At 38.9% G+C, this 27,582-nt stretch overlaps 14 protein-coding genes across 14 annotated transcripts; 9 read left to right on the top strand and 5 right to left on the bottom strand.

The window, feature by feature from the left end:
* Positions 1 to 45: 45 nt before the first annotated feature.
* On the top strand, positions 46 to 2,247 carry fhl1 (DNA-binding forkhead transcription factor Fhl1; the record flags this gene model as incomplete). Its single annotated transcript, XM_056181882.1, has 1 exon — positions 46 to 2,247. The coding sequence occupies one exon, from the start codon at positions 46 to 48 to the stop codon at positions 2,245 to 2,247; it is 2,202 nt and encodes a 733-aa protein (XP_056038174.1).
* A 955-nt stretch (positions 2,248 to 3,202) lies between these two features.
* cgs1 (cAMP-dependent protein kinase regulatory subunit Cgs1) lies at positions 3,203 to 4,456 on the top strand (the record flags this gene model as incomplete). Its single annotated transcript, XM_056181881.1, has 1 exon — positions 3,203 to 4,456. One exon carries the CDS (start codon positions 3,203 to 3,205, stop codon positions 4,454 to 4,456), a length of 1,254 nt encoding a protein of 417 aa, XP_056038175.1.
* Positions 4,457 to 6,005: 1,549 nt separating this feature from the next.
* On the top strand, positions 6,006 to 8,020 carry SOMG_03089 (cornified envelope assembly; the record flags this gene model as incomplete). Its single annotated transcript, XM_056181880.1, has 2 exons — positions 6,006 to 6,498; positions 6,708 to 8,020. 2 exons carry the CDS (start codon positions 6,006 to 6,008, stop codon positions 8,018 to 8,020), a joined length of 1,806 nt encoding a protein of 601 aa, XP_056037490.1.
* A 685-nt stretch (positions 8,021 to 8,705) lies between these two features.
* Positions 8,706 to 9,521, top strand: dtd1 (D-Tyr-tRNA deacylase Dtd1; the record flags this gene model as incomplete). Its single annotated transcript, XM_056181879.1, has 6 exons — positions 8,706 to 8,748; positions 8,801 to 8,834; positions 8,891 to 8,919; positions 9,018 to 9,140; positions 9,194 to 9,341; positions 9,446 to 9,521. 6 exons carry the CDS (start codon positions 8,706 to 8,708, stop codon positions 9,519 to 9,521), a joined length of 453 nt encoding a protein of 150 aa, XP_056038075.1.
* Positions 9,522 to 9,642: 121 nt separating this feature from the next.
* On the bottom strand, positions 9,643 to 12,489 carry ppr4 (mitochondrial Cox1 translation regulator Ppr4; the record flags this gene model as incomplete). Its single annotated transcript, XM_056181878.1, has 1 exon — positions 9,643 to 12,489. The coding sequence occupies one exon, from the start codon at positions 12,487 to 12,489 to the stop codon at positions 9,643 to 9,645; it is 2,847 nt and encodes a 948-aa protein (XP_056038081.1).
* Positions 12,490 to 13,170: 681 nt separating this feature from the next.
* fyv7 (rRNA processing protein Fyv7) lies at positions 13,171 to 13,599 on the top strand (the record flags this gene model as incomplete). Its single annotated transcript, XM_056181877.1, has 1 exon — positions 13,171 to 13,599. The coding sequence occupies one exon, from the start codon at positions 13,171 to 13,173 to the stop codon at positions 13,597 to 13,599; it is 429 nt and encodes a 142-aa protein (XP_056038080.1).
* A 379-nt stretch (positions 13,600 to 13,978) lies between these two features.
* On the top strand, positions 13,979 to 14,590 carry rps5 (40S ribosomal protein S5; the record flags this gene model as incomplete). Its single annotated transcript, XM_056181876.1, has 1 exon — positions 13,979 to 14,590. One exon carries the CDS (start codon positions 13,979 to 13,981, stop codon positions 14,588 to 14,590), a length of 612 nt encoding a protein of 203 aa, XP_056038079.1.
* Positions 14,591 to 14,992: 402 nt separating this feature from the next.
* Positions 14,993 to 15,874, bottom strand: mug129 (Schizosaccharomyces specific protein Mug129; the record flags this gene model as incomplete). The annotated part of the gene is made up of 1 exon (XM_056181875.1): positions 14,993 to 15,874. One exon carries the CDS (start codon positions 15,872 to 15,874, stop codon positions 14,993 to 14,995), a length of 882 nt encoding a protein of 293 aa, XP_056038078.1.
* Positions 15,875 to 16,862: 988 nt separating this feature from the next.
* rrp14 (ribosome biogenesis protein Rrp14) lies at positions 16,863 to 17,412 on the bottom strand (the record flags this gene model as incomplete). The annotated part of the gene is made up of 3 exons (XM_056181874.1): positions 16,863 to 17,219; positions 17,273 to 17,356; positions 17,398 to 17,412. 3 exons carry the CDS (start codon positions 17,410 to 17,412, stop codon positions 16,863 to 16,865), a joined length of 456 nt encoding a protein of 151 aa, XP_056038085.1.
* A 105-nt stretch (positions 17,413 to 17,517) lies between these two features.
* fra2 (iron-sensor Fra2) lies at positions 17,518 to 17,951 on the top strand (the record flags this gene model as incomplete). Its single annotated transcript, XM_056181873.1, has 3 exons — positions 17,518 to 17,577; positions 17,624 to 17,773; positions 17,907 to 17,951. 3 exons carry the CDS (start codon positions 17,518 to 17,520, stop codon positions 17,949 to 17,951), a joined length of 255 nt encoding a protein of 84 aa, XP_056038084.1.
* Positions 17,952 to 18,762: 811 nt separating this feature from the next.
* emr1 (Ermes regulator Emr1) lies at positions 18,763 to 19,032 on the top strand (the record flags this gene model as incomplete). Its single annotated transcript, XM_056181872.1, has 3 exons — positions 18,763 to 18,771; positions 18,813 to 18,878; positions 18,928 to 19,032. The coding sequence occupies 3 exons, from the start codon at positions 18,763 to 18,765 to the stop codon at positions 19,030 to 19,032; spliced, it is 180 nt and encodes a 59-aa protein (XP_056038083.1).
* Positions 19,033 to 19,583: 551 nt separating this feature from the next.
* mrs3 (mitochondrial carrier, iron ion Mrs3) lies at positions 19,584 to 20,495 on the bottom strand (the record flags this gene model as incomplete). The annotated part of the gene is made up of 1 exon (XM_056181871.1): positions 19,584 to 20,495. One exon carries the CDS (start codon positions 20,493 to 20,495, stop codon positions 19,584 to 19,586), a length of 912 nt encoding a protein of 303 aa, XP_056038082.1.
* Positions 20,496 to 22,071: 1,576 nt separating this feature from the next.
* prr1 (stress-responsive DNA-binding transcription factor Prr1) lies at positions 22,072 to 24,525 on the top strand (the record flags this gene model as incomplete). The annotated part of the gene is made up of 6 exons (XM_056181870.1): positions 22,072 to 22,101; positions 22,150 to 22,239; positions 22,868 to 22,947; positions 23,001 to 23,058; positions 23,108 to 23,170; positions 23,221 to 24,525. 6 exons carry the CDS (start codon positions 22,072 to 22,074, stop codon positions 24,523 to 24,525), a joined length of 1,626 nt encoding a protein of 541 aa, XP_056037773.1.
* A 432-nt stretch (positions 24,526 to 24,957) lies between these two features.
* tif225 (translation initiation factor eIF2B epsilon subunit) lies at positions 24,958 to 27,135 on the bottom strand (the record flags this gene model as incomplete). Its single annotated transcript, XM_056181869.1, has 4 exons — positions 24,958 to 26,761; positions 26,804 to 26,928; positions 26,970 to 27,031; positions 27,075 to 27,135. The coding sequence occupies 4 exons, from the start codon at positions 27,133 to 27,135 to the stop codon at positions 24,958 to 24,960; spliced, it is 2,052 nt and encodes a 683-aa protein (XP_056037774.1).
* Between the last annotated feature and the right edge of the window lie 447 nt (positions 27,136 to 27,582).

The following is a 27,582-nucleotide window of genomic DNA, read 5'->3' as shown; positions in this document are numbered from 1 at the left end:
TAATCTCAAAACTGAGGAAAGGAAGGTTTTGGTACAAGTGTAGGCATGCCTGACGCAGTTCGACAAGATGCAGCGGAGAAAAAATCAGGTACCAACAGGGTTCAAGCCTACGCCAAACTAGAATTTGAGAAGTTTTCTTTCTTTGTTCAGACTCTGCAAGTTACAATGGGTCGGAAAGCCAGTAATTCTAGTGATTGTGATGTTCATCTGGGAGACACCAAAGCTATATCTCGTCAGCATGCTAAAATTGTATACAGCTTCCCAAATCAAAGGTTTGAATTTTCCGTCATTGGAAAAAACGGAGCTTTTGTTGATGGGGAATTCGTCGAACGCGGATCTACCGTCGCACTGCATAGTGGAACTCGCGTTCAAATTGGACAGATCTCTTTCTCTTTTCTTCTTCCGGAAGGAATGCAAAAACAGACGGCGAGAAAGCATGATGTTGATACCGCTGATCCCCAGAAGATGAGCACGACTATAACTCCTGTGATTGAACAAAAACCACCTATTGAAGAACTTCAAAGCTCTTTTTACACATCCGTAAAAAAGGAATCTGAGCTCAACACTACTCAATTATCTCCTCCTCCTCCTCTTATGACCGCCGAGTCTGCATCAGCAAATATATTTGAGCATCCTGATGCGATTACTCCTCATCCTTTAGAATCCTTTCCCTACTCTTCCGAATACAAACCACAAACTGTATCTCCTCAATCTATTCAGCGTCAGGCATCGAGCGATTTCTCGTCAGCCCCATCTGCTAACCCTGAAACCTTACGAAATCTTTCTGAGACTCCTCCAAATAATGCCATTCCCCCAAAACAGACTTCTGTTGATCAAGAGTCGAATCATCCTTCGGCATCAATCCCTTTGCATCCGGGTTTAGAATCAAATCCACCACCAAATTTCGGTGATATTTATCAAAAGCCTAATCTTTCTTATGCAAATTTGATTGCACGTACCCTTATATCCAATTCTAATAAGAAGATGACATTGGGCGATATTTGCGAATGGATTTCCCATACGTGGCCGTATTATCAATATCAACCACCAGCTTGGCACAACTCGATTCGGCATAACTTATCTTTGAACAAAGCATTTATACGAATACCGAGGAGACAAAACGAGTCTGGAAAAGGGTCATTTTGGATATTGGATCCCTCCTATATTGACCAGTTTGAAGGAAATATGTTTCGGAAAACAAAGAAACCCACACCTACTGCTACGGGTACTACATCTTTCGACCATGAGAACATTGATCCCCTTCAAAGTAATATGTCGGTAGGCGGTAAAATCAGTTCTTCAATGACTTCTGACACTTCACAACGGACACCTGCTGCAAATGGCGGTGGAGCAGCAGCACCTAAAGAAGAAAAACCATCATTATTACAGTCTGGCATCCAGCCCATCATTATGCAGTCTGGCAAATTAGCGTTGAATCCTGAATTTTTCCGCAACTCAAATGGTGAACAACAAGCACCAAACGAGCAAGCGGTACATGCGATTTCGCTTTTACAAGACCACATTAACCGACAATTAGGACCGGCTGCCGTGAACAACCCAGCGCAGGCCACTGCGATTGCAAATGCGTTAGCCGTTGCCCTAGCCAAAAAGTTACAAAAGCAACCGGTACCAACCCCAACTGTTCAACAACAAGATACGACTCAGCAAACTAAAAGAAGAAAAGCCTCTATTTCGTCTGTGAATCAAAATGTCAACTCGACAGCATCTTCCTCGTCCATTCAACCAAATGCTCCTTTTTTCCATATGCCCACACCGCCACCTTCTACCATGACATCTGTTCCCCCTCCGTATGTACGACCGCCTGTCCATTCTCAACCCAAAGATTCTCCATATGGCCGAACTATAGAAGATCCGTTACCCCCTGGAGCAGTTGCTGCATCCTCCGCGACTTCCAAGCCGAACACTTCCTTGTCAGGCTCCTCAGGGCAAACAAGTACTGTACCAAATACCTCCGTTTTGACGTCAGATCGGCCTCTGTACGTAGCATCTCATGAAGCTAACGGAGAAAAGCGACCAAGTTTTGCGATGCCATCATATGCTGCATATTCACCTAGCAGTGGGATACAAGGCAATTCCCTTCATACGACGCCAAGTCTACATTCAGAGCATGGAGGAGAAAGCAAAGAAGGAAGACAAGAAAATCACCAGGACCCAATGCAATCAACAGGGGACGTTCTTCGTGGAGTGAAACGACAATTTGATGAAGCTCCGTCTTCGTATACCTGATTTATAATCTGGAGGACTGCATTGGACCTCTATGCTTTTCTTTTTTTCCGAATAGGATTCATTTGAAGTTATAATGAATGATGAAAATGAAAACGATTTTACCAGCGGAGACTCTCTCTTCCCATTACTTGGCATCCAGAATTGTCAATTGTTGATTTGATTTGTGAATTTACGTTGTCTTTATCTTAATGTTTCCGATTTTAATATTTCTATCTTAATTCGCTATACCACGAACAATTTACCCAGCCATATCCCTTTTATATCCCTTCTTTTGATCACACGGAAGCTTAGCAGTGGTTTCCTAAGGGCACTTCATCGTCCTCAATCTTACTGCCTTATGTGATCTTTCAATTCTCTTGGACCGTTAGTTAATTCATGCGTTTGTATATAATAAAAGACAGTTCTTACTCATATAAAGTAATTACACCAAACGATTTTCAACAGAATCAACTTTTCGATCCATACAACGAGCAATTCATCTCTTCTATATCAGAAACATTTGATTTTAAGCAGAAACCGTTTTCATCCTTGATACACTCCATTCTTTTAATTCCCATTCACTAAAAACAAATTCCTTCTAATTTTCTTCAAGAGTTGCGTTGCAAATTTTTAGATGACATTACGAGCCATGTTAAGTGTCGTTAAGTAACGCTAGTCCCTCTAATCATTGCTAGTCCAATGTGGAGTACAGATAGGAACTGTGGAGTAATAACATGTAGAGTGACGTAGAGGATGGATCACTGTCAGTCAACTAATGGAAGCCGGAGCTGAGGAACTTGATCTTAACGTATATCAAGAGGAATAAGCAAACCAAAGGACTGGATTCATTTTTATTTTTTTGAAAACAACAATATAAACGCTTCATAAAATACTGCAAGAGGTTTCCAAGGCGCGAAGGACAAATCAAATCCTAAAAAATTGGAGAGAAATCGAGGAATTTTCTAAAGTAGGCGCTATGGTTTCAAACGCTTCTTTCGACGAGCTTATAGAGGAGTTGAGAAATCTTGTAAATAAGCAGGGTTGTACTGATCTCCTTCAAGTTTGCTTTGATTTCTTTGGTAGCAAATTGAAAAATGAACGCAGAGAGATGCTTCATATGGATGATGCCATGAGCGAAGCGTTAAGCGAGGATGCCTCAGAAGATGACTATTTATCAGACCTGCACGAGATGTCCAGAGGGCCCGAGGCAGTGGGTCCTGAAGTACTTCACACTCCTGAAGCGGGTGGATTGAAAGAAATGAACGTTTCTTATCCTCAAAATTACAACTTCTTACGAAGACAATCCGTGTCTGCCGAGTCGATGAATCCCAACTCGTTTATGCAACTGCCTCGTCCACAGGTTCCCTTAAAAAGCCCTGAAGAACTGGAACGTTTGAAGAAAGCAGTAGGTCACAACTTCTTGTTTAAGAATTTGGACGAGGAACGGTACTTGGAAGTCTTGAGCGCTATGACGGAAAAACGTATTGGCGAAGCTGGTGTAGCACTGATTGTACAGGGCGCTGTGGGTGATTACTTTTACGTTATAGAGAAGGGTGAATTTGATGTTTACAAACGCAAAGAACCAAACGTCTCGACAGAAGAAGTACTGGCTTCGGGTTACGGGGATCATGTTGCTACGATGTTTCCAGGGGAATATTTTGGCGAACTTGCATTAATGTACAACGCTCCTCGGGCAGCAACTGTTGTGTCCAAGACTCCTGATTGTGTTTTCTATGCCTTGGACCGAGCAAGTTTCCATCGTATTGTGTTGCAAAATGCTTTTCACCAACGCCGTATGTATGAAAGTTTGCTTGAGGAAGTTCCTATTTTGTCAAGTCTGGACAAGTATCAACGCCAAAAAATAGCAGATGCCCTTCAAACAGTTGTTTTTCAGGCTGGAGAGGAAGTAATTCGCCAAGGGGATATTGGGAACGAGTTTTATTTGATTGAAGATGGTGAAGCAGAGGTGATTAAAAAAGACAAAGGCACGGTAGTGACATTGACAAAGGGTGATTATTTTGGCGAGTTAGCTTTAATTCACGAAACACAGAGAACCGCAACGGTGCGTGCCAAATCTCGTTTAAAGTTGGCAACCTTTGACAAGCCTACCTTCAACCGACTTTTGGGCAATGCCATTGACTTGATGCGCCAACAACCAAGAGCAGAGTTGGACTCTAAACAAGAAAGTCAACGGCAGTTAGAATCCCATCACGGAACAAGTGAAGCTTGATTTGAAACGATGGCTTATTTCTCAACAAATAAGTAATAACGATATGACGCGTAATATCTTAATAATATTATGCAGATGGCTGCATATATGCGGTTTTTTAGAAACGACGTGTTTTCTTCATGATTCGTAATGAGCATTTCAACATGATATGAATTTTGACGAGATTTCGCGACTATCTTTAAGGATTTTATTACATGAAAATTGGAAACGCCTTCAATTTTTTGTATCTAATAAGTTTTAAATTTTGGATGGAGCCTTGGATCATATCTTACTCTCAGTATGAGCATTTCTTTTCTTGATGGTATGGTACGTTTGTCTTTATTGATTGCTCGGATGGTCAGTTTACGACTTTTATTGTTTTTCAATTTATTTCTCATGCATTGTACGCAAAAAGCAAAGTGATGCCAATTTTTTATTTTATTTTATTGAGCTTGGGTTTCCTATTCAAAAACCAAGTTTTTCCTTTTTTTTCCTTTTTTCCTTTTTTCCTTTTTTTCCTTTTATTCCTTTTATTTCTTTTATTTTATACATCTATTACTGTGAATAATTCGACATTTTTGTTTCTCCTGTTTCTTTGACATAGACTCTCTCAAATATAGGAAATGATATTATTAGATTTCTCACCCATCCATGATGAAGAGCAATAATAATTTGAACAGATGAACGGAGATGCGGCTGCAGATGAAATTGTGGATTTCTTATTTGTGTTTGCATAGTGAATGAGAGAAGGGACAGATCTTGGATCGTAGGTCCTGGTCTTAATCTTAGGCAGTGAGTGGAATTCATCTATCCATCCGTCCGTTTAATCCGTTCATTCATAAGGATGCATTCGGAATGGATGGATGGTAAGACGAAAGAAGAGAGAGTCTTTGTGTGTTTGTGCCTAAGTGTGTTTGAAAGAGTACATTCAATTGAATATGGAGCTATGAAAGGAAAGATTCTTTTAAAGTCTGTCTTTTTTTCCTTTCAAGTAATTAATGCAAGTGGACTATATAATATTGCGTCTGGCTTTCATGCTGATGCTGTATGGTATACTATAGGAATAAAATTTAAATTTTTGCAATTATGGTAAAGTTAAAAGACGAATAATGCGAATGTCGGCCAAATGAAAAATTCAATAGATTTATATAAAGAAAGGAAAAGGAAACGAAATTTGAAGGGAACAAGAGCCAGGAGAAACAGCTTTGAAAGGAAGCCAATAATTTGTCTATATAAATCTCCAAGGAAAGGAAAAAAAAGTTTCGATTCTACAACTAAAAAAAGAAGGAAAAAAATATAGAGAGCAATGGGTAAAACCTGGATTTTAGTAATCATCTACGGATGAAGGTGGATCCTGTCCATGAGAACGAGAGAATCTTTTTACGAATGCTTATTAACGTAAAAAAGAAAGGTTAGCAAAGACCTTGTGAAAAAGTTCTAGTACAACAAACCCAACGCGTGTGTATACGGTATTTGAAATAAATTTTTGAGCTTCAGCAAACACACAAGCTACCTTCTGCCATCCACTACTACCATTTTCCAAACTAGTAGCACGCAAGAAGTAAATACCATGATGGATCCAGTGGTAGAAAAAACGTTAGTCAACAAGGAAAACGTCGCAGAAAACGCGTCGAAAAACGAGCAAAGCGATCTGACTTTAAACAGTGAACCTGCTTCACTCTCTTCCACACTCTCTTCGAAAGGTAAGAAAAAGGCTGTCAAGAGAGCTAAGAAGAAGGCTGCCAAAAAGAGGAAGCACGCTGCAGCCGCAGTTGCTGGTGCTGACGCTGATGGAACTCCTTCTGAACATCACCCTCCTTCTACTGCAGGAACAGAATCCATTCCTGAAACCGAAGTTGACGGTGAGGAAGATGAAGATGAAGAAGATGAACCTGTCTCTACTCCCAGAGCCTCTAACGAAGAGGCCGATGCTGCTGCTGCTCTCACTCCTTCGAGCGCCCATGGGGCTGCCGTAGACATTGGCAGCAGCGACGATAACAGCTTACACAGTGAAGATCGTAAAACTGTTTTTACGGAAGCACCTAGTGCTGCTGAAGACAATGGTAAGTGACATAAAAAACTTTAACGAATTCTATCGTTCTGGTATTTATTTGCTTTAACGAAGGCCAATAACGTTTTGCGATGGATGGAGATGTATTACGTCTTACCTAAGAAATACCTCATGCTATGCCAGTCACTCATTATCCCTTGGAGTAATGAATGTGAATCTTTCCTTCTTTAAGAACCTACCTATTAACCAGCATTGTTTTAGTAGAGATGATTGACTTCTTTCCCAAACAAAACAAAGAATCGCAAAGTCAAGAGATGAACGGTATTCAGTCCGGTACTCCCAGAGCAGAAACTAGCACAAAAAGTGAAGTTTCTTCTCCCCAAACTAGCAGTGGTGTTAAGCATGTCGATACCACCAAGGATAACTATTCTTCCGTCTCTGGCAACAAGTCTAATGAGAACGATGAATCCTTGGTTTCCAAAGAACAGAACCAAAAGACCGGACGCGAGTACGCTCCTGTCAGCTCTGTAAACGATACTAGCTCCAAGACATTTGCTGGTAACGCTGCCTCTTCCTCCGAAATTGGTGATGCCTCTGCTGTGCCCGTGAGCGCTTTCTCTACTGGCTTCTCCACGACCGAGCACATTGATGCTGGCGTGCAACAGGAAATTGCTTTTGAGGATGCTCAAGACTTTTCCTACCACGACCCTAATGTCCCTCACACCACAAGCGTCACCACTGAGGGTGTCTCTCGCGTTCCTTCTACTGCTGCTCACAGTGCCAGTACTAGCAAGTACGCCGAAGATACTAATGAAGGTGTTATGATGCCTGGTAGTTTGGCCTCTCCTGCTGATAACAACAATGAGTACCCTGACGTCTCTGGACAATCCTTCCCCACCAAGGAGTCTGGTGATTCTTCCAAGCCCGTCGACGCTGCTACCGGTTCCGCTGGAGCTCCCAAGTATTCCGCTGGCCCTGCCGATGCCGGTGCTACTGGTGCCGACGCCAAGCAAGCTCCTCAGTCTGCCGTTAACAAGGCCGAGGCTTTGGCTTCCAACAAGGCCCATGCTGCTCAACATACAAAGGACGAGACCCTTGGTAAGTCTCCCTCTAAAGATGCTAAGGACGCTAAGGACACTGCCAAGGATGCTCAAAAGTCTCCCGCTAAGGATGCCAAGGATGCTAAGGACACTGCCAAGGATGCTCAAAAGTCTCCCTCTAAGGATGCTAAGGATGCTAAGGACACTGCCAAGGATGCTCAAAAGTCTCCCTCTAAGGATGCTAAGGATGCTAAGGACACTGCCAAGAAAGCTGAAAGCGGTCTTGGCCATTCCAAGTCTACTGCATCCAAGCCCCCCAAGGAGGCTGGAGCTGCTGCTGGTACCGGTGCTGGAGCTGGAGCTGGAGCTGAACGTTCGGAAGCCGAGGCATCTTCCGCTGCCAAGCCCACCACTGGCCCTGCCGGTACTGAAGCTAAAGAGGCCGAGAACAAAGCTAAGGATGCCACGGACTCTCCTCCTAAGAAGGGTATCTTCAAGCGTTTGAAGAAAGCCATCCGTAATGTATTCCACTAAGCAAATATTAGTATATAAAACTTTTTGAAGTCAGTGTATTTGGATCTAACTTTGGGGTATTGCGTGCGGGAATGTGCTTTTTGTGAAAGCACAACTTTAGAATAGATAAATTGCTTAATGGATGCGGTGTGAATTTCGCGTTAATTACTTTATCTACTATTTTATATTTTAATGCTCTGCAATACTCGTTCTTTTTTTTTTGTACACTGACAGGATAGCTTTTGTATGAATTTATACTTTGCTTTTCAGTGTATCTTGAACTTTTACTTTGTTGTTATTTTTTATAGATGATATATCTCAATTATTCGCTTATCAATGAACCATTGAAAATGTTCTGTTTCCTCTTTTTTTTTGTTTGCTTTGTGTTTTGACTAATAGACCGCGCTATCCTATGCAGATTAATACGTGAAAAGGCAAAAATGAAATGAATTTCCTATGAATTCTCCTTCCTTTTGTAAAACATCTTCTATTGATACATACTTTCAGCAATCATTCTAGTCCAAGCCAAGCCAAATCATTTGCAAGTATACAAGTGATAGAAGAAACCAATGGGAAGTTGCACTTCGGTGTCTCTCAATCAAATTTGTCATATACAAAACATCTGCAAATAACTTGGAACTCGTCTTTTTTGGGCTTTTTTCTCAATTTCTTAAATAGTCATAAATACTGAACTTTTCCTGGAACCATGAAGGCTGTAATTCAAAAAGTTATAAACGCTTCCGTAACGGGTATGAATTCTCTATATTGCTAGAATATTAGAAGCTAATCATTCAATCGTAGTTGACGATGCGGTTGTCTCTTCCATTAAGAAAGGGTATTAAATTGCAAATGTTATAATATTGATGATTCACTGACCCGTATTGTTGATAGACTTTGTGTTCTCGTTGGAGTTGGTACAGGTATGTGCTATAAAGTTAGCATTTTCCTCTGTTGAATTTGATTTGTATATACCAAAAATGGAGAGACGTTTTGAAGACCGATTTTAACGTATCCGTAGATGATACTGTGGAAGATGTGAACAAGCTGTGCAACAAACTTCTTAAATTGAGACTTTTCGAAGATGCTCAAGAACAACCATGGAGGCAAACCATCCTAGATGCCCAAGGAGAAATCTTGTGTGGTATGCTTAAAACGCCGCTTTATCATATTTGGCTTATTAACCGCCATTGATAGTCTCCCAGTTTACGTTACATGCACGAGTTAACAAAGGTGCTAAACCAGATTTCCACAGAAGCATGAAGGGGCCCGAAGCTGTACAGCTCTATGAGTCTGTGCTGGAAGGTTTAAAGGCCAATTTGGGCAACGACAATGTTAAAAGTAAGTTAAATCGCATTTCACACCTTACTAACTGTTATATAGATGGGTAATTACACATGTTTCATTTTACATTTTAATTCTTCTCAATTTTCAATACTAACCTTTCAGTGTCTTTGGTGCCATGATGAACGTCCAACTTACCAATAACGGTCCTGTAACTATCCTTTATGATACCAAGGAATAAACTAGACACTTTGAATCCATGTCGTTTTTATTCTCTTAGTTTCTTTGCTGAGTTGTTAGTTAGAAGAAACTCAATAAATGGAAGTATTAATATTAATTTTATTATACAATCACAAAAGTTTCTAGAGTCGTGACAAAATTGTGTACAACAATTCATTTTTTTGTTTCCATTGTTGGAAATACTTTGGCACAGTCATCAACTCTTCGTTCCGAGAACGAACATATCCATTTTCATTAGCCATAGCAAGTTTTTCACGAAGCACATCCCAAGTACTTGTATACACTGGGGAATTATATGATAACAAAAAATTTGCAATACGTGAAATACTTTCTTCTTCTTCAACATGTTCATTCAGTTTTTCTTTCGAGAGGAAATATTCGCAAAATTCAGTTAATGCCATGTCTATTCGACCGCTGTATAAAATCCAAACTATACGTTTATTAAACATAGCTTCGTCAAATTCAGCACCCCACCTCCTTAATCGAAGCCATTCTGTATTCAGTTCCTGAAATGCATTGACACTGGCTAAGAAAGAAAAGTATATCTCGGCTGGCATATTAAGACTTCCTTTGTAAGCATCAAGAAGTTTACCTTCTTCATCTTCATGCTCCTTCTTATCTGATATGTATAACTCAACTTTTGTAGACATAAAGTTTTGTCGAGCGACCTGTAAAATCAAATCCCAAAATCTACGTGCAAGCAAAGTATCGTGTAAAGAACAGTATAACTGCATACTAGCGATAGCAAAAGGGATGTCAGGTTGTGAAGTAATGTTCTTTAAATGGTAATCTAAATACAAAGCAAGAACATTCTTTGCTTCTGTCATATCCCCTAAAGAGGTATATTCTCGAATTAATGGAGAAAACAAAGAAACTGGGTAACGAAGATCGTTTGCAGTTCGTGCATTAAAGATACTAGCTCTTCGCTGTTTAGTTTGAAAAACGGATTTCATATATCGTTCGGCCTCTGCCAAACCTTCGGTACCTTGTTTACAGTAACTTGTAACAAAAGCAGTTAAAGACAATGGAGTCATCTGTATACCCAATGAAGACATGCGCTCCTCTAAAAATTTGATTTGATCGAGCTCCTTTAAATTACCAAGCACGGTGACCACGATTGAGAAATGAACAACATTTGGTTTTCGTATTGTAGAAAAGACGTTAAGAGCTTGTCTGACTTCACCAACGGAAGTGTGATAGAGCATCATTATTGTGTACAAATAATCACGTCCTCCTTTATCATGTTTTTCTGCAAAAGCAGTGCAGTTTTGCAATAGGCCATAATCAAATTTATAAAGCGCATACCTCATAAGCATGCGATTCACACTAGGGTTATTACCTATACCAAGCTCTTCAATTTTCTGTAGACACGACTGAATTTTTTTCTCATTGGCCGCTTCAATATAAGCATCTAAAAGTGCTGCATATCCTTCGGGGGGAGTCGAGACACCAAGATCCGTAATATATTTATAAACTTTTTCCATAGCATCCAAATCCTTTCTTCGTGAAAATAAGGTGATGCAACTCACCAAAGTTGATTTATCAATTAAAGATTTGTCGTCTTTGAATGCTCTTAGCAAATTCATTGCCATAGAGGCGTCAAGGCTCACAGTTGTCGAAGTTATGAACAAGTTAAACAAATGTTTCAAGTTTTTTATTTCTTCCGAAGCTTGTGCTTCTTGATAATACAGCTTGATGGTGTTAATATCACCACAATAAACCACCGCTTTAACAGCAGCAACAAAAACACTTGGGGTTAACATATTGTTAAACTGTGTTCTGTACTGATTCATTAATGGATAAAGGACCTCTGGCATGTGATACTTTGCCACGGCCGTTAAAAGCCTTGCGAAAATTTGGAGAGAAGGAATGTATCCCATTTTTAAAAGTGTTTTGAGGAATACATGAAATGAGTCTCGATTATAATAACCAGCAGAGGTGACAACTTTTAACAATTCTCTCAAAAGTATCGTGTTTGATTCAACTTTGTCACTCTTAACCGAGACTTCGTTGTATACTTGAACTGCAGCATTGAACTGACTTTGCTGGTGATAAGAGTTCATCAATAGCCGAGTAGGACCCGAAGCAATCCATTTGAATTTGTTAAAAATTTCATGCGAGAGGGCAACAACTTTTTGATGTTCCCCATGATCTAACAGAAAATGCAAATAATGTAAGTAAAGAATTCTTATACGATGTGTATTGCGACCAGTCATATTAAGTGAACGTAACACAATGAGAGGATTCTCAATAAGGGAAAAAGCACGAGCAAAAGTTTTGCGAAATGGATTATTTAACATGGTAATATCGAAATTACGAGACATATCTTTAGGCAGGTATATGTATAGATGAAAAACATATTCGGGCATGTTTAGATGCATAAAAAAGGACATAAAAGGAATTATCTTCTGTGCTTGAGTGTGAATGCCTCGATTATTGTTTTTTTTAAAATAGAAATAAAATACATCAGAAATAGCGAATGCAAGGTGATTGATGGAAGAGGTTTTTAGCAGGCGATATTGAAAATACGCATTTGCTTTTTCGAGAAACACATCGGGAGGAAGATAAAAGTAGGGTGCTAGCTTTTGCAGAAAGGTAGCCGATTCTGAAAGCCATGGTGAGTTCGACTTCGATAGTTGATTCAAATAGTCTTGAATGTTAGGGTCCATGAACGCTAGTTCAGACATAGATTTCAAATCACGGTAAATCGATTCATCGCTCGGAACCTGGGTTTCAGGTTCCTGGCTCACAGAAGTGGGCTGCTGAAAATTTGGCAAACTGGACGGAAGCCATTTTCTTTCTGCACTTTTGGGAATGGATTCCAACTGGCGATCAGTAGCAATATCAGAAGAAGGACTTTCCGATTCCGGTTTAGTGTGCAGGCACCTGGATAAAACCGTCAGCGCTAAAGCACGGTTGATTAATAAAGAACGTCGCGTGTATAGAGAAACAATTCGTTTACATAACATTTAATCGTATATACAAAATGAACGGATACCAAATTGACCTTATTTAAAAATACACAGGTATAGTTTTATGTAAAACCAAAGAGAACCCAATCATAAATAGGAAATACACGAGAATTATCAAACCAAAAAGAATAAATAGAAGAATTGCCTAGAATGTAACAGGCAAGCAATTGCAAAGTCATAAACCGCAATTTTCCCAAGTACAAACCAAAAAAGAAGAGAACACGAGTTTGCTTTGTATTGAAAAAAATCTCGATACAGCAAGTGTTTCGTATGTGTTAAAAAGTATATCCAACTGTCAAAATCGGCACAAAATCGAGATATATATTGAGGATGCAAAGAAACCAGCTTTAGCAGACAGGTTCTCAGAGTCTAACTATATTAAATTTCGCGACGTACTTTGTTTATGCTAAGTATGCAATTAATGAACATAGGTTCTTGTCTACTTGGAATACGGTATTGCTTCGATGCCGTTAAGCTTATATTACCCAATTTAACGATATATAACGAGATAACAAAATAAAGAAGAAAGGTTTCTCTGTAAAGTTGCCAAGAGCGACAAAGGAAAAAAGCAATTGAAAATACCATTCTCGACGTTAGGAATTTGAAAGTGGTTTATTTTTGGTAATTATAAAGAAATTCAGAATTTTATATCGAGAAAAACTGAAACCCTAGTGGAAAATGGTACAGAAGGATGTGAACAAACGCAAAGGAGGATTCAAGTTCAGAGCACTTCCTGAGCATGCCTATCAAGGAAAAGCTAAAAAAATAAAGCAAGATCTAATTTTAAAGGCAAAGACGAAGAAGCATTACTTTAAGAATGTCAAGCCCGAGGAGTATCGCAAAAAGAAGACAGAAGAAGACTCGTCCAAGCCTACACCGAAAAAAAACCACCTGGAAAAATTATACGAGGTGTCTGAAGAAAAAAGAAAACGAAAAGAAGCAGCAATCCAACAGAACCAGCAAAAAAAGAATGAACACGATAAAAAAATCCATGATCGCATAGAGACTCGCAAACAATTGTCAAAACGAACAAAGCATGGTCAGCCTGTTATGAAAAATCAAGTTAACCATCTATTGAATAAAGTCAAAAAGGAGATGGCTTCTTGAAACTCCTTGCTTAGTGCTCTTTTGGTACTCTGATGTACAAAAAGGTTATATAATTCTTTCTTTGGTTTGGGATACTGTAAAATTAATTATGAAATAAGCAATTACGGCATACAGAACTCTCGTATTTTTTCCTATTTATAACTTTTCTAAATCTTTGTTCGCATAGAAAAGGATCAAAACGAAACACTTTGTTGACTACTGAGTTGTAACCCGCCTCCTTATTCATTTTTACGATGTCGCTATTCACACGATTGGCAGTACTACACTATAGTAGAATGTCTCCTGAAAAAAGTATGTATAGGGTAGGGTTGGAGACAGTCACAGTTTGTTTCCATATGCTTAGTTGTAGTTGGAAACTAAGCAAAAACCACAACGCAAGATGGCTACGTCGAGTCTCACCCCGGGCGTCTCTCTTGATGAGAATGGCAGCATCAAACTTTTCAACAAGTTCCCTTTTGAGGGTGTTGAAGTGAAGGACATCTCTTTGGTTGATTATATCACCGTTGGTAATGGTCAACCTCTTCCTCACACCGCTGGCCGTTTCCAAGCCAAGCGTTTTCGTAAGGCTCGTTGCTTCATTGCTGAGCGTTTGACCAACAGCTTGATGATGAACGGCCGTAACAACGGTAAGAAGCTTTTGGCTACTCGCATTGTCAAGCACGCTTTTGAGATCATCGCTCTCTTGACCGACCAAAACCCTCTCCAAATTTTGGTCGACGCCGTTGCCGCTTGTGGTCCTCGTGAAGACTCGACCCGTATCGGTAGCGCTGGTACCGTCCGTCGTCAAGCTGTCGATGTTTCTCCTCTTCGCCGCGTCAATCAAGCCATCGCTCTCATCACCGTTGGTGCTCGTGAGGCTGCTTTCCGTAACGTCAAGTCTATCTCTGAGTGCTTGGCTGAAGAAATCATCAACGCCGCCAAGGGTTCTTCTAACTCTTATGCCATTAAGAAGAAGGATGAACTCGAGCGTGTTGCCAAGAGCAACCGTTAAAAATTTACCTTTTGTATTAATGGATATTATTGCTCTTGTAACCTTGTTTGTTCAGTAGCCGGTTTTATGGAAAATGCCGTATTGAAAGGAATATGTATCATAATTAAAGAGTAGTATTATTATAAAAAATTCACATGTGTAACAAGTGTCTAGTGTTCTAATAAGGAATGGTGTGTGCCATTCAATGATTATACATGAAGGTTTCGTACAGTGACCAGAAAAAGGCAAAAATGAATAAATTTAAGCATGAAAAGAATCGTCACTATACTCTAAAAAGAATTTAGTATCTCATAAAAAAGTACCCAGTTCTAAAAGGAAAAAGAAACGAACAAACAGAAAGTAAAGACAAGAAAAATAAATACGCAAAGCTGAAACACAAAAAGCTCAATTAAAATGGGGTCTTTAACCAAGAGCCGCAGCTTTTCGACGAATTATCTGCTGCTTCATGGATTCAATGGACTCTAAAAAATCAAGACTTTCATCTAAAATATAAATATAATGATTTTTTGGAAGGACACATGTGATGTATATCCGCTGCAGCCAGTTTTCACAGAATTCGTCGGGACATTCAGTGAGAAGTTGTGAGAACTTTTCTCTTATGACATCGACATCTTCTCTAATTTTGATTTCTCGCGGTGTAGACCTTCTAGTTTTTCGTTGTCCGTTATCATCTGCAGCGATTTGTTGAGGGGACGGAGCGACAGAGGCAGCATTCATGAAGTATGAAGAAACAAAAAGAGACCAAATGTAGTGAAAACTTCGTTTATTTTGGAAAGGAAGGAAATGAAAAGCCGGATGACCAATCTGCGCAGATGCAACCTTCTTGCGAAATTCTATCTGACGGTCTGTGCATGTGCCATCGTCCTCAATGTTTTCCATATGCTCAATCAAGCGTTTCCAAAACATGGATTTTGGGTTGGTGCATTTGTATAAATAGGAACCGATGGTAAACGTAACAATAGCCTGAGCTTCATCTGCCTCTGTCATGGATCGGCTGTCGCTGTAGTATACGTGCTTAAACAGCTGTGTATAGGATTGAGAGAAATAAGACAATGACAAGCTTTGCTCACTGGATAAATTTCGTCGAGCTGAATACTGGTAGATGAACTGTTGAAGAGCTTCTGTTGTCCATTCTATGCTCAGACTGGAACGGGAATTTTTACTAGATCGATCTTTAACGGTGTCCGGAAAAGAAAATGGTTTTTCATCTTCTTTAAGACACAATCCTCCTTGATGAGCTCTACGCTTTGAACGGTTGCAGCAGTACAACAACCCCCATAGCATTCCAACTTTTTCAAACGCTCCTCAATGTATTGCGAATGTTGATCGAACAAATTAAGGCCAATAAATCAATAAGTAAAGCTACTTTTCGGGCTCACAGTTTGCTGCAAGTTAGGGATCCTTCTAAGTTGAAGTTTGTTTATATACGTTGAGAAGTGGAACAAGATACAATATCAAATAAAACTGTTGAAAGTTACGAAAAACAAACCATGAGAAATGTTTTAACAAAACTTCCCGCTGCCGTCTACTGTAAGAATCCGATTTTTGAGTTTTTGGTATGTGTGTGAGGGTGTGACATGTAGTACTTGCAAAGAAAACTTGCAGTGTTGGTCATGGACGAAATACGGACTAGTTGATAGACAGTTTGCATCCACTTAAAAGGAATAGTCGTAGAAAATAAAATAAAATAAAATAAAAAAAAAATAGGTATGAAAAGCCTTACTTCAAATTATGTTATTTGTATGTTATGAGAAAAGGAGAGGCTAAAAAATTGTAATAGTAGATTTATTTATAAAATACGTTGATTTTTACTTTTTATTTCAAGTAAGAAATGTCTAGAAACAAATTAATGCACAGGAAACGAGCGCTCATTTCGTATCATGACAAGAAATAATAGGGATTCAGCTACTGTAGATGGATCCGAATAACATTAAAAGAATCGATAGAATGATCATATACAGTGAGCTTGTAATACCTGAGACATAGCATCTCGTGAATGGAAAAACTATACGAAAGTCTCCTAGACATATTTCACAACCCGATGCTGATAAATTAAAAGCTATTAATAACAAGAACCGTTCAACCAAATTTTATTTTCCTATCCATATGAACAAATAAACGCCGAATTGGATAGCCGCTCAATCGGATAGCAATGTCAGCTTTTTGTCAAAATGGAAGCCATATCCAACATGAAAATCCAAAAATAATGTAAACAACATCCTGATATCCTTTATTACCCATAACAAATGCTCGCCGATACAACTAGCTTTGTTTAAAAACCAGCACGAGACGGAGGTTGCTTCTTTGGTGATTTTTTATTCGAAGCAGCCTTTTTCTCTTCGGTGGAAACCTTTTTATTTTGTTTTTTTTGGTCCAAATTACTAGCTTTGCGTTTCTCTCGCATGTCCTGTATTCTGGAAGCTAATTTTCCACGGATATGCGACATACTTTCTGCACGGCGACCAGATTCTTCATTGTCTTCCCCTTCAGTTTTCTCAGTACTCCAATTTGGTGGTCTATTTCCTTCGTTTTGGGATTGTTCTTCGTCATTCAAACCATCCAAAGAGAACTTCATTTTGCGACGTTCCCTTTTTTCTTCTGAAGATGACTTTTTTTGCTTCCATTGGTTCTAAAAGAATATTAGCAATCTTTCAATAAAAACTCTCGTTTCATAGCGCATACCGCCGTCTCTGCTGGATAATATAGTTTTGCAGGTATAAAGCTCAGCAATTCTTCAAATCTATCGTTCCAACTCTGAATACGATCCTACAAAATAGTTAGTTTTGTATTTTGAAACAAATTCTTACCTCAATTTCCATCATTGTGCTTAAACTGAAAATTTAATCGTAAACTTTCAGTTGGTAGCTGGCAAACCTGAAATCTGCTATTCACCACCTGATTATCCCAAACATACCAAGACTTCGAGAATGGTAAATGCACAACAGTTAGAACTTTTAATTCAATCTAAGCTACAACCTATTCACGTTGTAAGTCTATCTCGTATGGATAAGCATAAATTAACAAATGTTTTAGGAAATCCAAGATTTATCTGGAGGATGCGGTCAAAACTTTGTAGTAACCATTGTTTCTCCTTTATTTGACGGAAAATCAACTCTTGCTCGTCACCGGTTTGTCAACCATGAGCTCGATGAAGTTGTGAAACAGGTTCATGCGTTTACGCAGGTATGCCAAATGGATTTCCCGAAAGACTATCAGGAAATGACAAAAGCCTGATTTTCTTTCTTTTATATTTGGTTTATTTCTGACTGGGAATCCTTGTTTGTTATAAAGAGTCTGGTATACTAATCGCTACTAGAAATGCTACACTCCAGCACAATGGGAAACGATAAAAAACAAATAAAAAAAATACAACTGTAAGAAGTTTCTTGGTTTATGAGTCACCAAATAAGCTTGCTTTTCTTTGCATTGATTTCGATCGCTGACCTAATCGTAAATCGTATTAAATGCTGGTGACTCGTAATACTCAGACGGTTTTTTACCAACTGGAATATCACTCTTTCCCTTCTTTGCTTGTTTATACGTATCAAGTAATGTGCCTTTTGCTATTGATACAACATGCCAGCGTTCTACCGAAAGCACATCTGTGAAGAAAAAACTGCTTTAATTTTTTTTCATGTAAGGATACAGTCCTTTGTCAGTGTTTGCTTGTATGTAGAATAAGTAACGATCAACACATTTTGTACAATGAGGGACTTGGGATAGCAAGACACATCCTTATGTTAGGAGAAGATCCAGTTTGACAAAGGCTGTTTTGGTACCATCAACATGTATGTTCTACTAAGCTGTTCGCTCTACCATTGACTCAGACTGGTCATTCCAAAAGCAACTAGATTACTTTCTAATTTATATATTTGCTTTTTGATCTTGGATACTTGAACCTTTAATTCGCCATTAGATAGCAATCATATCCAAGTGTTTTGTTTATTCATTCTAATAGAAAATAAGCCACAGATTCTGCTTCTTATATTTGATCTTTCAACACAATCATTACTATGTCGTTTTCGAAAAAGTATTATAGTACAGAGTGCATCGCCATGTTGGAGTGTGCTCATAAGTAATCATTGCCATAGTATATTACTATATCATAGAGATTTAGGATAATCTTCAGAGAATTATTTGGTTAGAGTCGTAACTGCACTTTTTTTTGGATGATGCTTCCTGTATGTATAGTAAGTTGTTTGTTTTTACTAACCAGGAAAAGAACCTTCGAAGAATTTTTGCTTCCTTCCGAACAGAGAAGGAGGAACGCTCATACTCCAGAACTGCTGTACGGGTTTTTCAGATCAAGTTTGAATGTGCTATATTAATTCTTTTAGTTTTTCCATCTAATTGGTTATATCTCTTTCAGTGTCATCTTCAGTTTATTAGTTAGAAGGAAATCGCCTACTTTGTCCATTGCTCCTTCTTTCAGCGCCCTTTAAACGCGAAAAGAAGAGTCAAAGTTTAGCTTTTGCTTAGTTATATGTGTATGAATAATAATGTAAGGGAACAAGGGTGTTTTACATGCCTATATGAGAGATGTATTCCTTGAGTTTACGCACATGTATTTACAGACTCAAAAGGACAAAATCAACTAGAGAAAGATTATGCTTTTCTTTAAATGGAAACCTAATGACTTATGTCTATGTCATAGAGAAAGAAAGAATTTGGACCTTCTAATAAATAAGAATGTAGTTTTTTATTGAACACTCATATTACCTAACAACAAGAACCCATTTTTAGTACAAGAAAAAAAAAAAAAAAGGAAAAAAAAAGCACACAGTAATGTAGCAGCGGATGAAACCCTTTCCTCAGAGGGCCCGATGCAGTAATCCAAGAATTAGCTCTATAGATATATCTATACATATACAAAAAAGCTCAGGAAATAAAAAGCTATGAATTCAAACCTTTTAAAGAGCGGAAGGAAAAGAAGAGCCATCTTGTCGGGTGTTTTTAAGAAACAAGGGCAGACGAAAAGATAAATTAAAACAAATTAGACTTCGGGGGGATTGGATACTTGAGAAAGAATTTCTTTTCCAGCTTCGTAAGCCGCCCAGGAGACGGCGGTAGCTGGCATGGAAACGATAACACGGGGCTTGATACCTTTGACGAAAGCAGAGAGACCACCGAAATTATATATGACTCGGATGGCGTTGAGGGAACCTCTACAATCTTTCACCTGTTGAATGGTAGAAGAGCCGCGGGTTTGTAAGAGGGTCTTGACGACGTCAAGGGGAGTGGTCAGGCTTGCAGCGATAGCACCACTTAGAGCACCGGAAATGATGTGAGAAACTGGATTGTAAATGCCGCTGGGGTTGCAAAAGCTCATGGCGACGTCGTAGGAACCAACTTGGATAGCGGTGTAAGGTATGGACATGGCGATGGAGGTAGGATAAGAAATGTAAAAGGCCGACACGCCTTCACGACGGAAAAGTGTTGAAGCGCATTGAATGGGAGATTTGTAGTTGGTAGTGGGGAGTTGCATTCGTTGCTTGATCACATCGAAAGGGGTCATAAAGGCATCACTAATGGTAATAGCACAAGCACCGGCTAAGGCCGTGATAAGCGGCCGATCAGAAGAAGCGTTAAATTTAGACTTGAACATTTCGAGTACAGAGAAATAAATGGCATGAGAAGGACCAGCGCCCATTATGACACTGCTGATACCTCTCCATAAAGAAAAAACGCCCTCGGTGGAACCAATCTTGTAAGCAGAAGCCACGACGTTTCCGGTTGCACTGCGAGAAACGCCGTTGAGCATTTGCATGCGTGTTTTAATGGCGTCTACGGGATACATGACGGAGTGTTCAAGGATACCGGAGAAGGCGCCCGCAAGCAAATGGGCATACATTGGGGAGTTTTCGGGAAGGCCTTCGTAATCAAAGTCTTCGGCGGGATAAGTCATGGTGAGGATGATGAATCAAAAAAGAGAAAAAGACGGAAAAAAATAATAATAATAATAAAATAAAAGGTCGCAATTCGTTAGGAAGAAAATAAAATAAAGAAGTGAAAGGAAACTCAAAGAAAGAAGAAACTAAGAATTTACAAATTGAACCAAGAAAAAGTCGAATGGAATGATTCCCAAATTAAAAAGTAAAAACTAAACCCGAGTTCAATCAAGTCCAGTACAAAAAATAAACCTGTAGTGCCAAAAAAAAGGAGAATTAAAGAGTTTTTGGAATATATGGATCTGCAACTCAAGGAATTTGTAGACCCGACAATCGTGCAAGTGTGCTGAGGTAAGCAACAGAAAGAACCTTGGACGGTTATACTGAAGATATCACCAAAGGAGCCAAGCGGCAAGAAATGGGAAAGTCTAAGTTATTTTTTTTGGAAAAGTCGTTTCTACTATAAAAACAAAATTTCGCTTATGAAAACGTTGCTTCCATCCAGTCGATAAAATGCAAAAATAAAGGCTCAAAACTCGAAAATAAGTCTATGGAAAGAAAATTCAAGTTGGAAAGGATATAATGGAAGAAGAAAAAAGTTGGTAGCAGTGATCTTGACGGGTGGATCTGCAAGTCAAGGACCCAATCCTATTGACGAATGAAACGACCAAGTCAGAAAGGAAGATCATCTCGGGATTCAGGCAGAGTCTAGAAAATACAGTACGAGGAAAGCTCAAACAAGACAACTAGATTCCTAAAAAAAGAAATGTAAAAATACATTCCTGGGAGACCATGGATATCAAAAGAAATTTCCAAAGAGCCTCTCCTCATGCCTTTGAAACCTCGAAAATTTTATCTGATGAAGCAAAAAAATCCTGACATCATCTGCACTGAAAATTTTATCTGATATATTACAAGTCAATGATTGGTCAAAATGAGGATCGCTTGGCTCTCGTTGGGTAGAGCAAGTAGTCACAGGCATCAGATAAAACATGTAAACAAACCAGAGATTGTTAAAAGACAGCAGCATGGACAACAGAAGAATTGCATTAGCTTTTTGTAAGGGAAAGAGAGAAAGAAAAAGAAGCGATTGCTTGGTAGAACAAGGGTCTTAGTCTTGTCAGCAAATTCCATAGGATTCCTATCCTTAGAGTGACCATTAACGATAGAAGTATTTCACACTTGGCATCTCTCGTTCTTTTGAAACGGCTCATTAATGTTGCTTCAATTCATTTCCTGGTTCTCCTTCTCCTTCTCCCTCTATGTGTGTCCGTGTGTCTGTGTCTGTGTCTGTGTCAGTGCGTCTCTGTGCCTATCCCTCTTACAGTTTCTCACTCTTTCGCCCTGTTCCTCCTTTTTCCTCCTTTTCCCATATAACGCTCCACAAACCATTTCCGAACCTATCGCTACGCTGCACAATCCTTCCAACTATGAGGCGAAAATTCGAAAGAACAATGAGTTACACATAGTGGTGAGTTACAAGGTGGTTTACCCCTTCGCATTGACTTTACCAGGAACCAACACCATTGTTGCGAAACAATAATATCAAACGTCGCAGAGATTCGACCTTTTGGTCACTTAAACACAGAGAAGATGCCGTCTTCGAGCGGGTCCTCCGACTTTGTACGACGATGACGCGGATTTTGTACATGATATTAACAAAGTCTGCAGGTGCGAAAACTCTTCAACATGTTGGAAGAACCTGAGTACCGGCATATTTTGCGTTGGAGTGATACAGGAGATTCTTTTATTGTGTTGGATGTAAGCTTTTTCTAACGGATTTGCCAGTGAAAGAAAGAAAGAAAAAGAGAATTCTGAAATCCTCGAAAAGCGCTAAAGAGGGGAAAGGAAATTTGGTAAAACATGAGACTCATGAATCGGGTTGTTTTATTACAAAAATCGCTTTTCTTTTTGAAATAAAACAATTCTATTCAATTTGCAGATGCTATTATTCTGTCAAATTCCCTATGGACGTTCACTTGTTATTTTTGATTTGAAGGCATTTTTTACGCAGAAGTTTAGAAAAGCAATTTTAATGTCATTCCTCATTCTTGCAAGTAAGCCAGCAGTGAGCTTTTCGTGTCTTTTGATTAGAGAATTATCCTGCAAAACGTTGTGCAATCCTTTGTCGTCAGGTTTTCTATTGAGATTTTCAAAAAAAAAAAAAAAAAAAAAGAAAAAAGGGGAATATTCCATACAACTCCCACGGTATCTTTTTTTTCCTCCTTTTTATCGCACTCAAAGGATAGATGAAGCATTTGTGGTCCCCTTTTTCTTTCTTTTATTTTACTACCTGCTTGTTCCGTTCTCTTTCTCTTCTTCTTGTCTAGCGATAGGCTTATCTCTTTTTCCCTGTTTGCATGTGAGCAGTACTAATGCGATTGTCTAGACAAACGAGTTTACAAAGACGATATTACCTCGACATTTTAAGCACAGCAACTTTGCTAGTTTTGTCCGGCAGTTAAACAAGTATGTCTTTGTCCAAGTATCCTTCCTTGGCTCGTTGTTAACCCATAAACTAGATATGACTTTCACAAAGTGCGCAATGAGGACGGTGCTCCTTCCATATATGGTGAAGGTGTAAGTCATTCAGTCTTTTCTACTACATTTCAAACTCACATAGTTTCAGGCTTGGGAATTTCGCCATGACGATTTTCAACTGCATCATAAAGATCTCCTCGATAATATAAAGGTATGCTTTTCTAGCTCATCTAGTTGAACATTTGCTGATTCCTTCTACAGCGTAAAGCTCCTTCCAAGCGAAATTTGGCGGGTGACGCTGCTACTCCAGCCATCGAAAACTTTCGACAGCGTGTCGACGGTATCCATGATTTTCAGAAATCTTTGGATACAAATCTCGCTGGTCTCACAAACAGCTACCAAACTATTCTTTTAAAGATGTTTGAGCTAAAACGAGGGATCGAATCAAGAGATTTTCTCATTGGTAGCCTTATATCTTATTTATGCGATTTAGAAAATACTAATCAACGACAAACTTCCTCTAATTCCATGTTTGTTCCTTCTCATTCGCTTCAAAAACTAATTGATGGCTTCCAATCTATCACAAAGGGCCAAAATATCACTCCTGTCCCGTCTATGCCTCATATTCCTACATCTCAACCAGTACAAACACCGTCCTCTGCTTCGAAGGTTGCCATGGATTCTACCCTTGCCGGTCAAGGCACCCATAGATCAATGTATGCAACACCTTCTTCGGATTACGACTTGGCTGGCCAGGAGAAGCAGGCGAATGAAATGACTTCTGCTACCTCCATAAATACACCCATGCCCACGAATGGACCGCCAAGCTTGCCACATCATTCTGCCTTCCCAGTCTATGAAAAATACCCTCCTATCCCTCAACCTGCAGAACCAACCTTCAGCCCTCATCTAGAACAAAATTCAGCCTTGTCTAAATCGTATTCCCAACTATCGGCCGAGTCTTTAGCCAAGTCGAATCCCGTAGCGGATTCCTATTCTTTTATGGCATCTAATATGTCTATGAACGGAAGTATATGGCAAAGGCAACCTCGTATCCTTTTGGTTGAGGACGACGAAGTTTCAAGGAGAATGACTATTAATTTCTTAACTCTCTTTGATTGCCAAATAGAGGTTGCTGTTGATGGTATTAACGCTGTAAATAAAGCAAATAGCGGTGGTTACGATTTAATTTTGATGGACTTTATACTTCCTCAACTGGATGGGCTTTCCGTTACGTGCCTTATCCGCCAATATGATCAAAACACTCCAATAGTGGCTATTACGTCTAATATATCCATGGACGATGCTGTCAATTACTTTAATCATGGCGTTACTGATCTTTTAGTGAAACCTTTCACCAAGTCATCATTACTGCAGATTTTGAAAAAGCAATTAGTGAATATGCTACAACATAATTCTACTGTCAGTTTATCGTCTGGATCCCCAGGGGACGATTTGAAAGACAATAAGCAGCCTGTGTCATTTTATTTAGAGACCGATACACCGATGTTTCCGGCTAGAGTCTTGCAAGATCCTGTTCAATCCGACATCCATCCCCCTCAATAATCAATGGGTGCCGTAGGTATATATACATATATTAATATGTACGACAGGTCTTTTGCTTCATTAATTTTTTACGGTAATCTTGTCTGGTTATGACTTGTAGTATAAGTTTATTTTGCTGAATATGGTCAGAATTCTTTATGTTTTTCTTTAAAAAAAAAAAAAAAGCCAAAAAATTACGGGTTTAATACAATTATTCTATTGGTATATGTATCAATTTTTGATATTTCAGTATGTTTTTGCATTCCTAGTATTTATTGTGCATGTAAAACTAAATATACAATATAAATCTGCTATTATTTGTGTATTCATGCCAATCTAAACTGATATTTCACTCCCAAATTCCATATACTCCAACTTGATTCTTTTATAACAAAACCATAACCCTTTTTTTAAGTAACGTCAAAGTGTGATTTTTTCCAAAATACGTATAGGTTATTCATCATCTTCTTCATCGTCTTCCTCCTCTTCACTTTCACTCTCAGCGGTATTGAGCCAGTCGACAAATTGTTTGCCGTAGGTGTTTCTCAAAACTGCAATGTCACCTTCGGCTGATCGTGAATCATTATACCAGTCCAAGACAGCGTCGTCTTCCGCAATTTCAAGTTGATAGAGAAAACCCAACAATTGCAAAAATTGTTTTTCCATGGTCAAACGAATACAATACTTTTGAAGAGTGAAAAGATTATCAACTTGTTCATCATGGTTAAACGTAAGTTTCAAAAGTAGAGGACCCCAGCGAGCCATAACCTTAGAAATAGCTTCCTTAGGAGGTGCATCAACAAAGGAAATACGTTTCAGGATCGCAAGAATAATAGCTGAACGAACTTCATGGTAATTGGCATTCATAGCCATTCTAAGTGTATTCAATTCTAGTGCGGCAATTTCAATAGAATGGTTTTCTTCAAAGGCACGCTCGATACTTTGCTGAGCTTCTTTATTGAAGTCGCCCTCATCAAAATCATCAGAGTTTATGGTATTCGCCGAATCACGTCTGGCAGAAAAAGGAACGAAATCCATATCTTCCTCGGAGGAAGAGGAAAGTTCTGAGATTTCGGAGTCAGAGAGATTAAGATCTTCAACGCGATGTATGAGACCAGAAGCCTCCATAAGCTCCTCTTCGTCTTCGGATTCGGCTTCAGCATGATATTCTTGACCCAAACCGCGATCTCCTACCAAAGCAGGGTCATTAGGTATTCCCTGCGAGTGGCTTTCATGAGGTGTTAAACGCAAGTTTTCAGTAACATTGACATTGTCACCAATGATAACTCCGGAAGAAATAATAGCTCCATCTTCTATAGTACATTTATGACCAATCTGTGCATCATTTGCAATAATAGCTTTTCCAATTTTGCACTCATCGCCAATCTTAACATTTTCCCAAAGGAAAGCGCCATCAATGTTACAATTGTTTCCAATTATGCAGTTTCTTCCGATCACTGTATTAGCAACGATTGACGCATCACCAACCTTGGTAAAGGCGCCAATGAGTGTACAAGCTTTAATTTCACAAGAGCGGGCCAAAACAACATCATCCTCTTTATAGATTTGATACCGTTGATATGTAAAACTTTGATTTAATAGATTGCTGTCAGGAACAAAGGGATACACCCATCGAGAAATAACGTCTTTACTTATAGCATCGTAAGTTTGTAAACTGCGAACACGAGCAGCATAATTTTCTTTGGCAACATGACAATGAATACTTTTACCGAGCAAATCAGAAGTCAAAACGCCATAAACAAAATCTTTTCGAATGTCTTGGTAATCAAAATTTTCCGTGAAAAGAGCAGGAACGTCGTTGGAACAAATGTCAATCTGACAGTCAATTAAATCATTTCGAATTTCAAGCTCTTCATGCTCGTTAAAAATCTCCGGGTCCATTGATACATAATGTTTTCCACGCTCATTAGCTTGGTAGTGCACACATTGACTTGTCTTCTTATCAATAACAAAAACAGAACTTTCTGTACTTGCTCTAGTACGATGGTGGGGACTAGCTTCACGAACAACCATTGTCATAATTGCATTTTTGTCTACTTCCCTTCTTGCTCGATGCTCTTCCAAAACTTCTTTTAGAGGCACATTGGAAACTACATCACCCGAAACCAGGATGAAGTCAGAAGTAATTAATTGTTTGGAGTCTAACTCTCGAAGAGCATCACCGACTGAGAGGGATTCCCGAGAGACAATCGTGTGAACGCTAAACGGAGAGGAAGCCAAGTTCCACTTGGAATTTCTAAATTGTTAGCAAAAACATTATCCACAGACAAGTACATACTCAATATAAGTACGAATCTGATCGGCGTGAGCGCAACAAAAAACATAAACTTCTTGTACACCGGCCAGGGCTAAAAACTCAAACGTGTATTCAATTAATGGGGTATTTGCCAAAGGAAGAAGACACTAAACATGTAAGCTACTAATTATGTTGTACTTTCACTTACTCTTGGCTTATCCAATGTTAAAGGACGAAACCGATAGTTGTAAGAATCCGACAATACAATTGCTGACGGTCAGTGATTTGACAAAGAAAACAGATCTAAACGTACCTTGTAAAGCACTTTTCGGCTTTTCTAACTTGCCATTAAGTCCTTTCGAAGACGGAGCCATTTTGACTAAATTTTGGTTTTAGCCAGGCTTCTTTTACTAGTTCCCTTTCTTTAAGAAACTACATTCTGCATCACTATATAGTAAACAAACGAGAATGTTTGAATAAAAGGGTACATAATCCTTGTCTTATTAAAAAAGAATTGTATGTGAAATAGAACTTGTATCCTCTTCTTCTACTGGCCAATACTCGGATGCGTGAAGAGGAGACAATTACAAGTACAAAAGTTGTTTTGCTACAGTCCTGAAAATACCTTTCTTTACGACGAATATAGAAATATATGCAAATTATCATAACTATTTCTGGAAGAATTGTGCGAATTCCCAACAAAAAAAAAAGAAAAACCAAAAGAAATATAGCAGACAACGTAAATCAAAAAATCAACAACTTCATAGGAATCCACAGAACTCTAAAAACTATAGCCTCCCTTTGTAAAGCTCTGTAAAGCT

Source organism: Schizosaccharomyces osmophilus, chromosome 2 (genome assembly GCF_027921745.1).
Source record: "Schizosaccharomyces osmophilus chromosome 2, complete sequence".
In the NCBI taxonomy this organism is placed as follows: Eukaryota; Fungi; Ascomycota; class Schizosaccharomycetes; order Schizosaccharomycetales; family Schizosaccharomycetaceae; genus Schizosaccharomyces; species Schizosaccharomyces osmophilus.
This window is presented reverse-complemented; position numbering and strand designations above follow the sequence as displayed.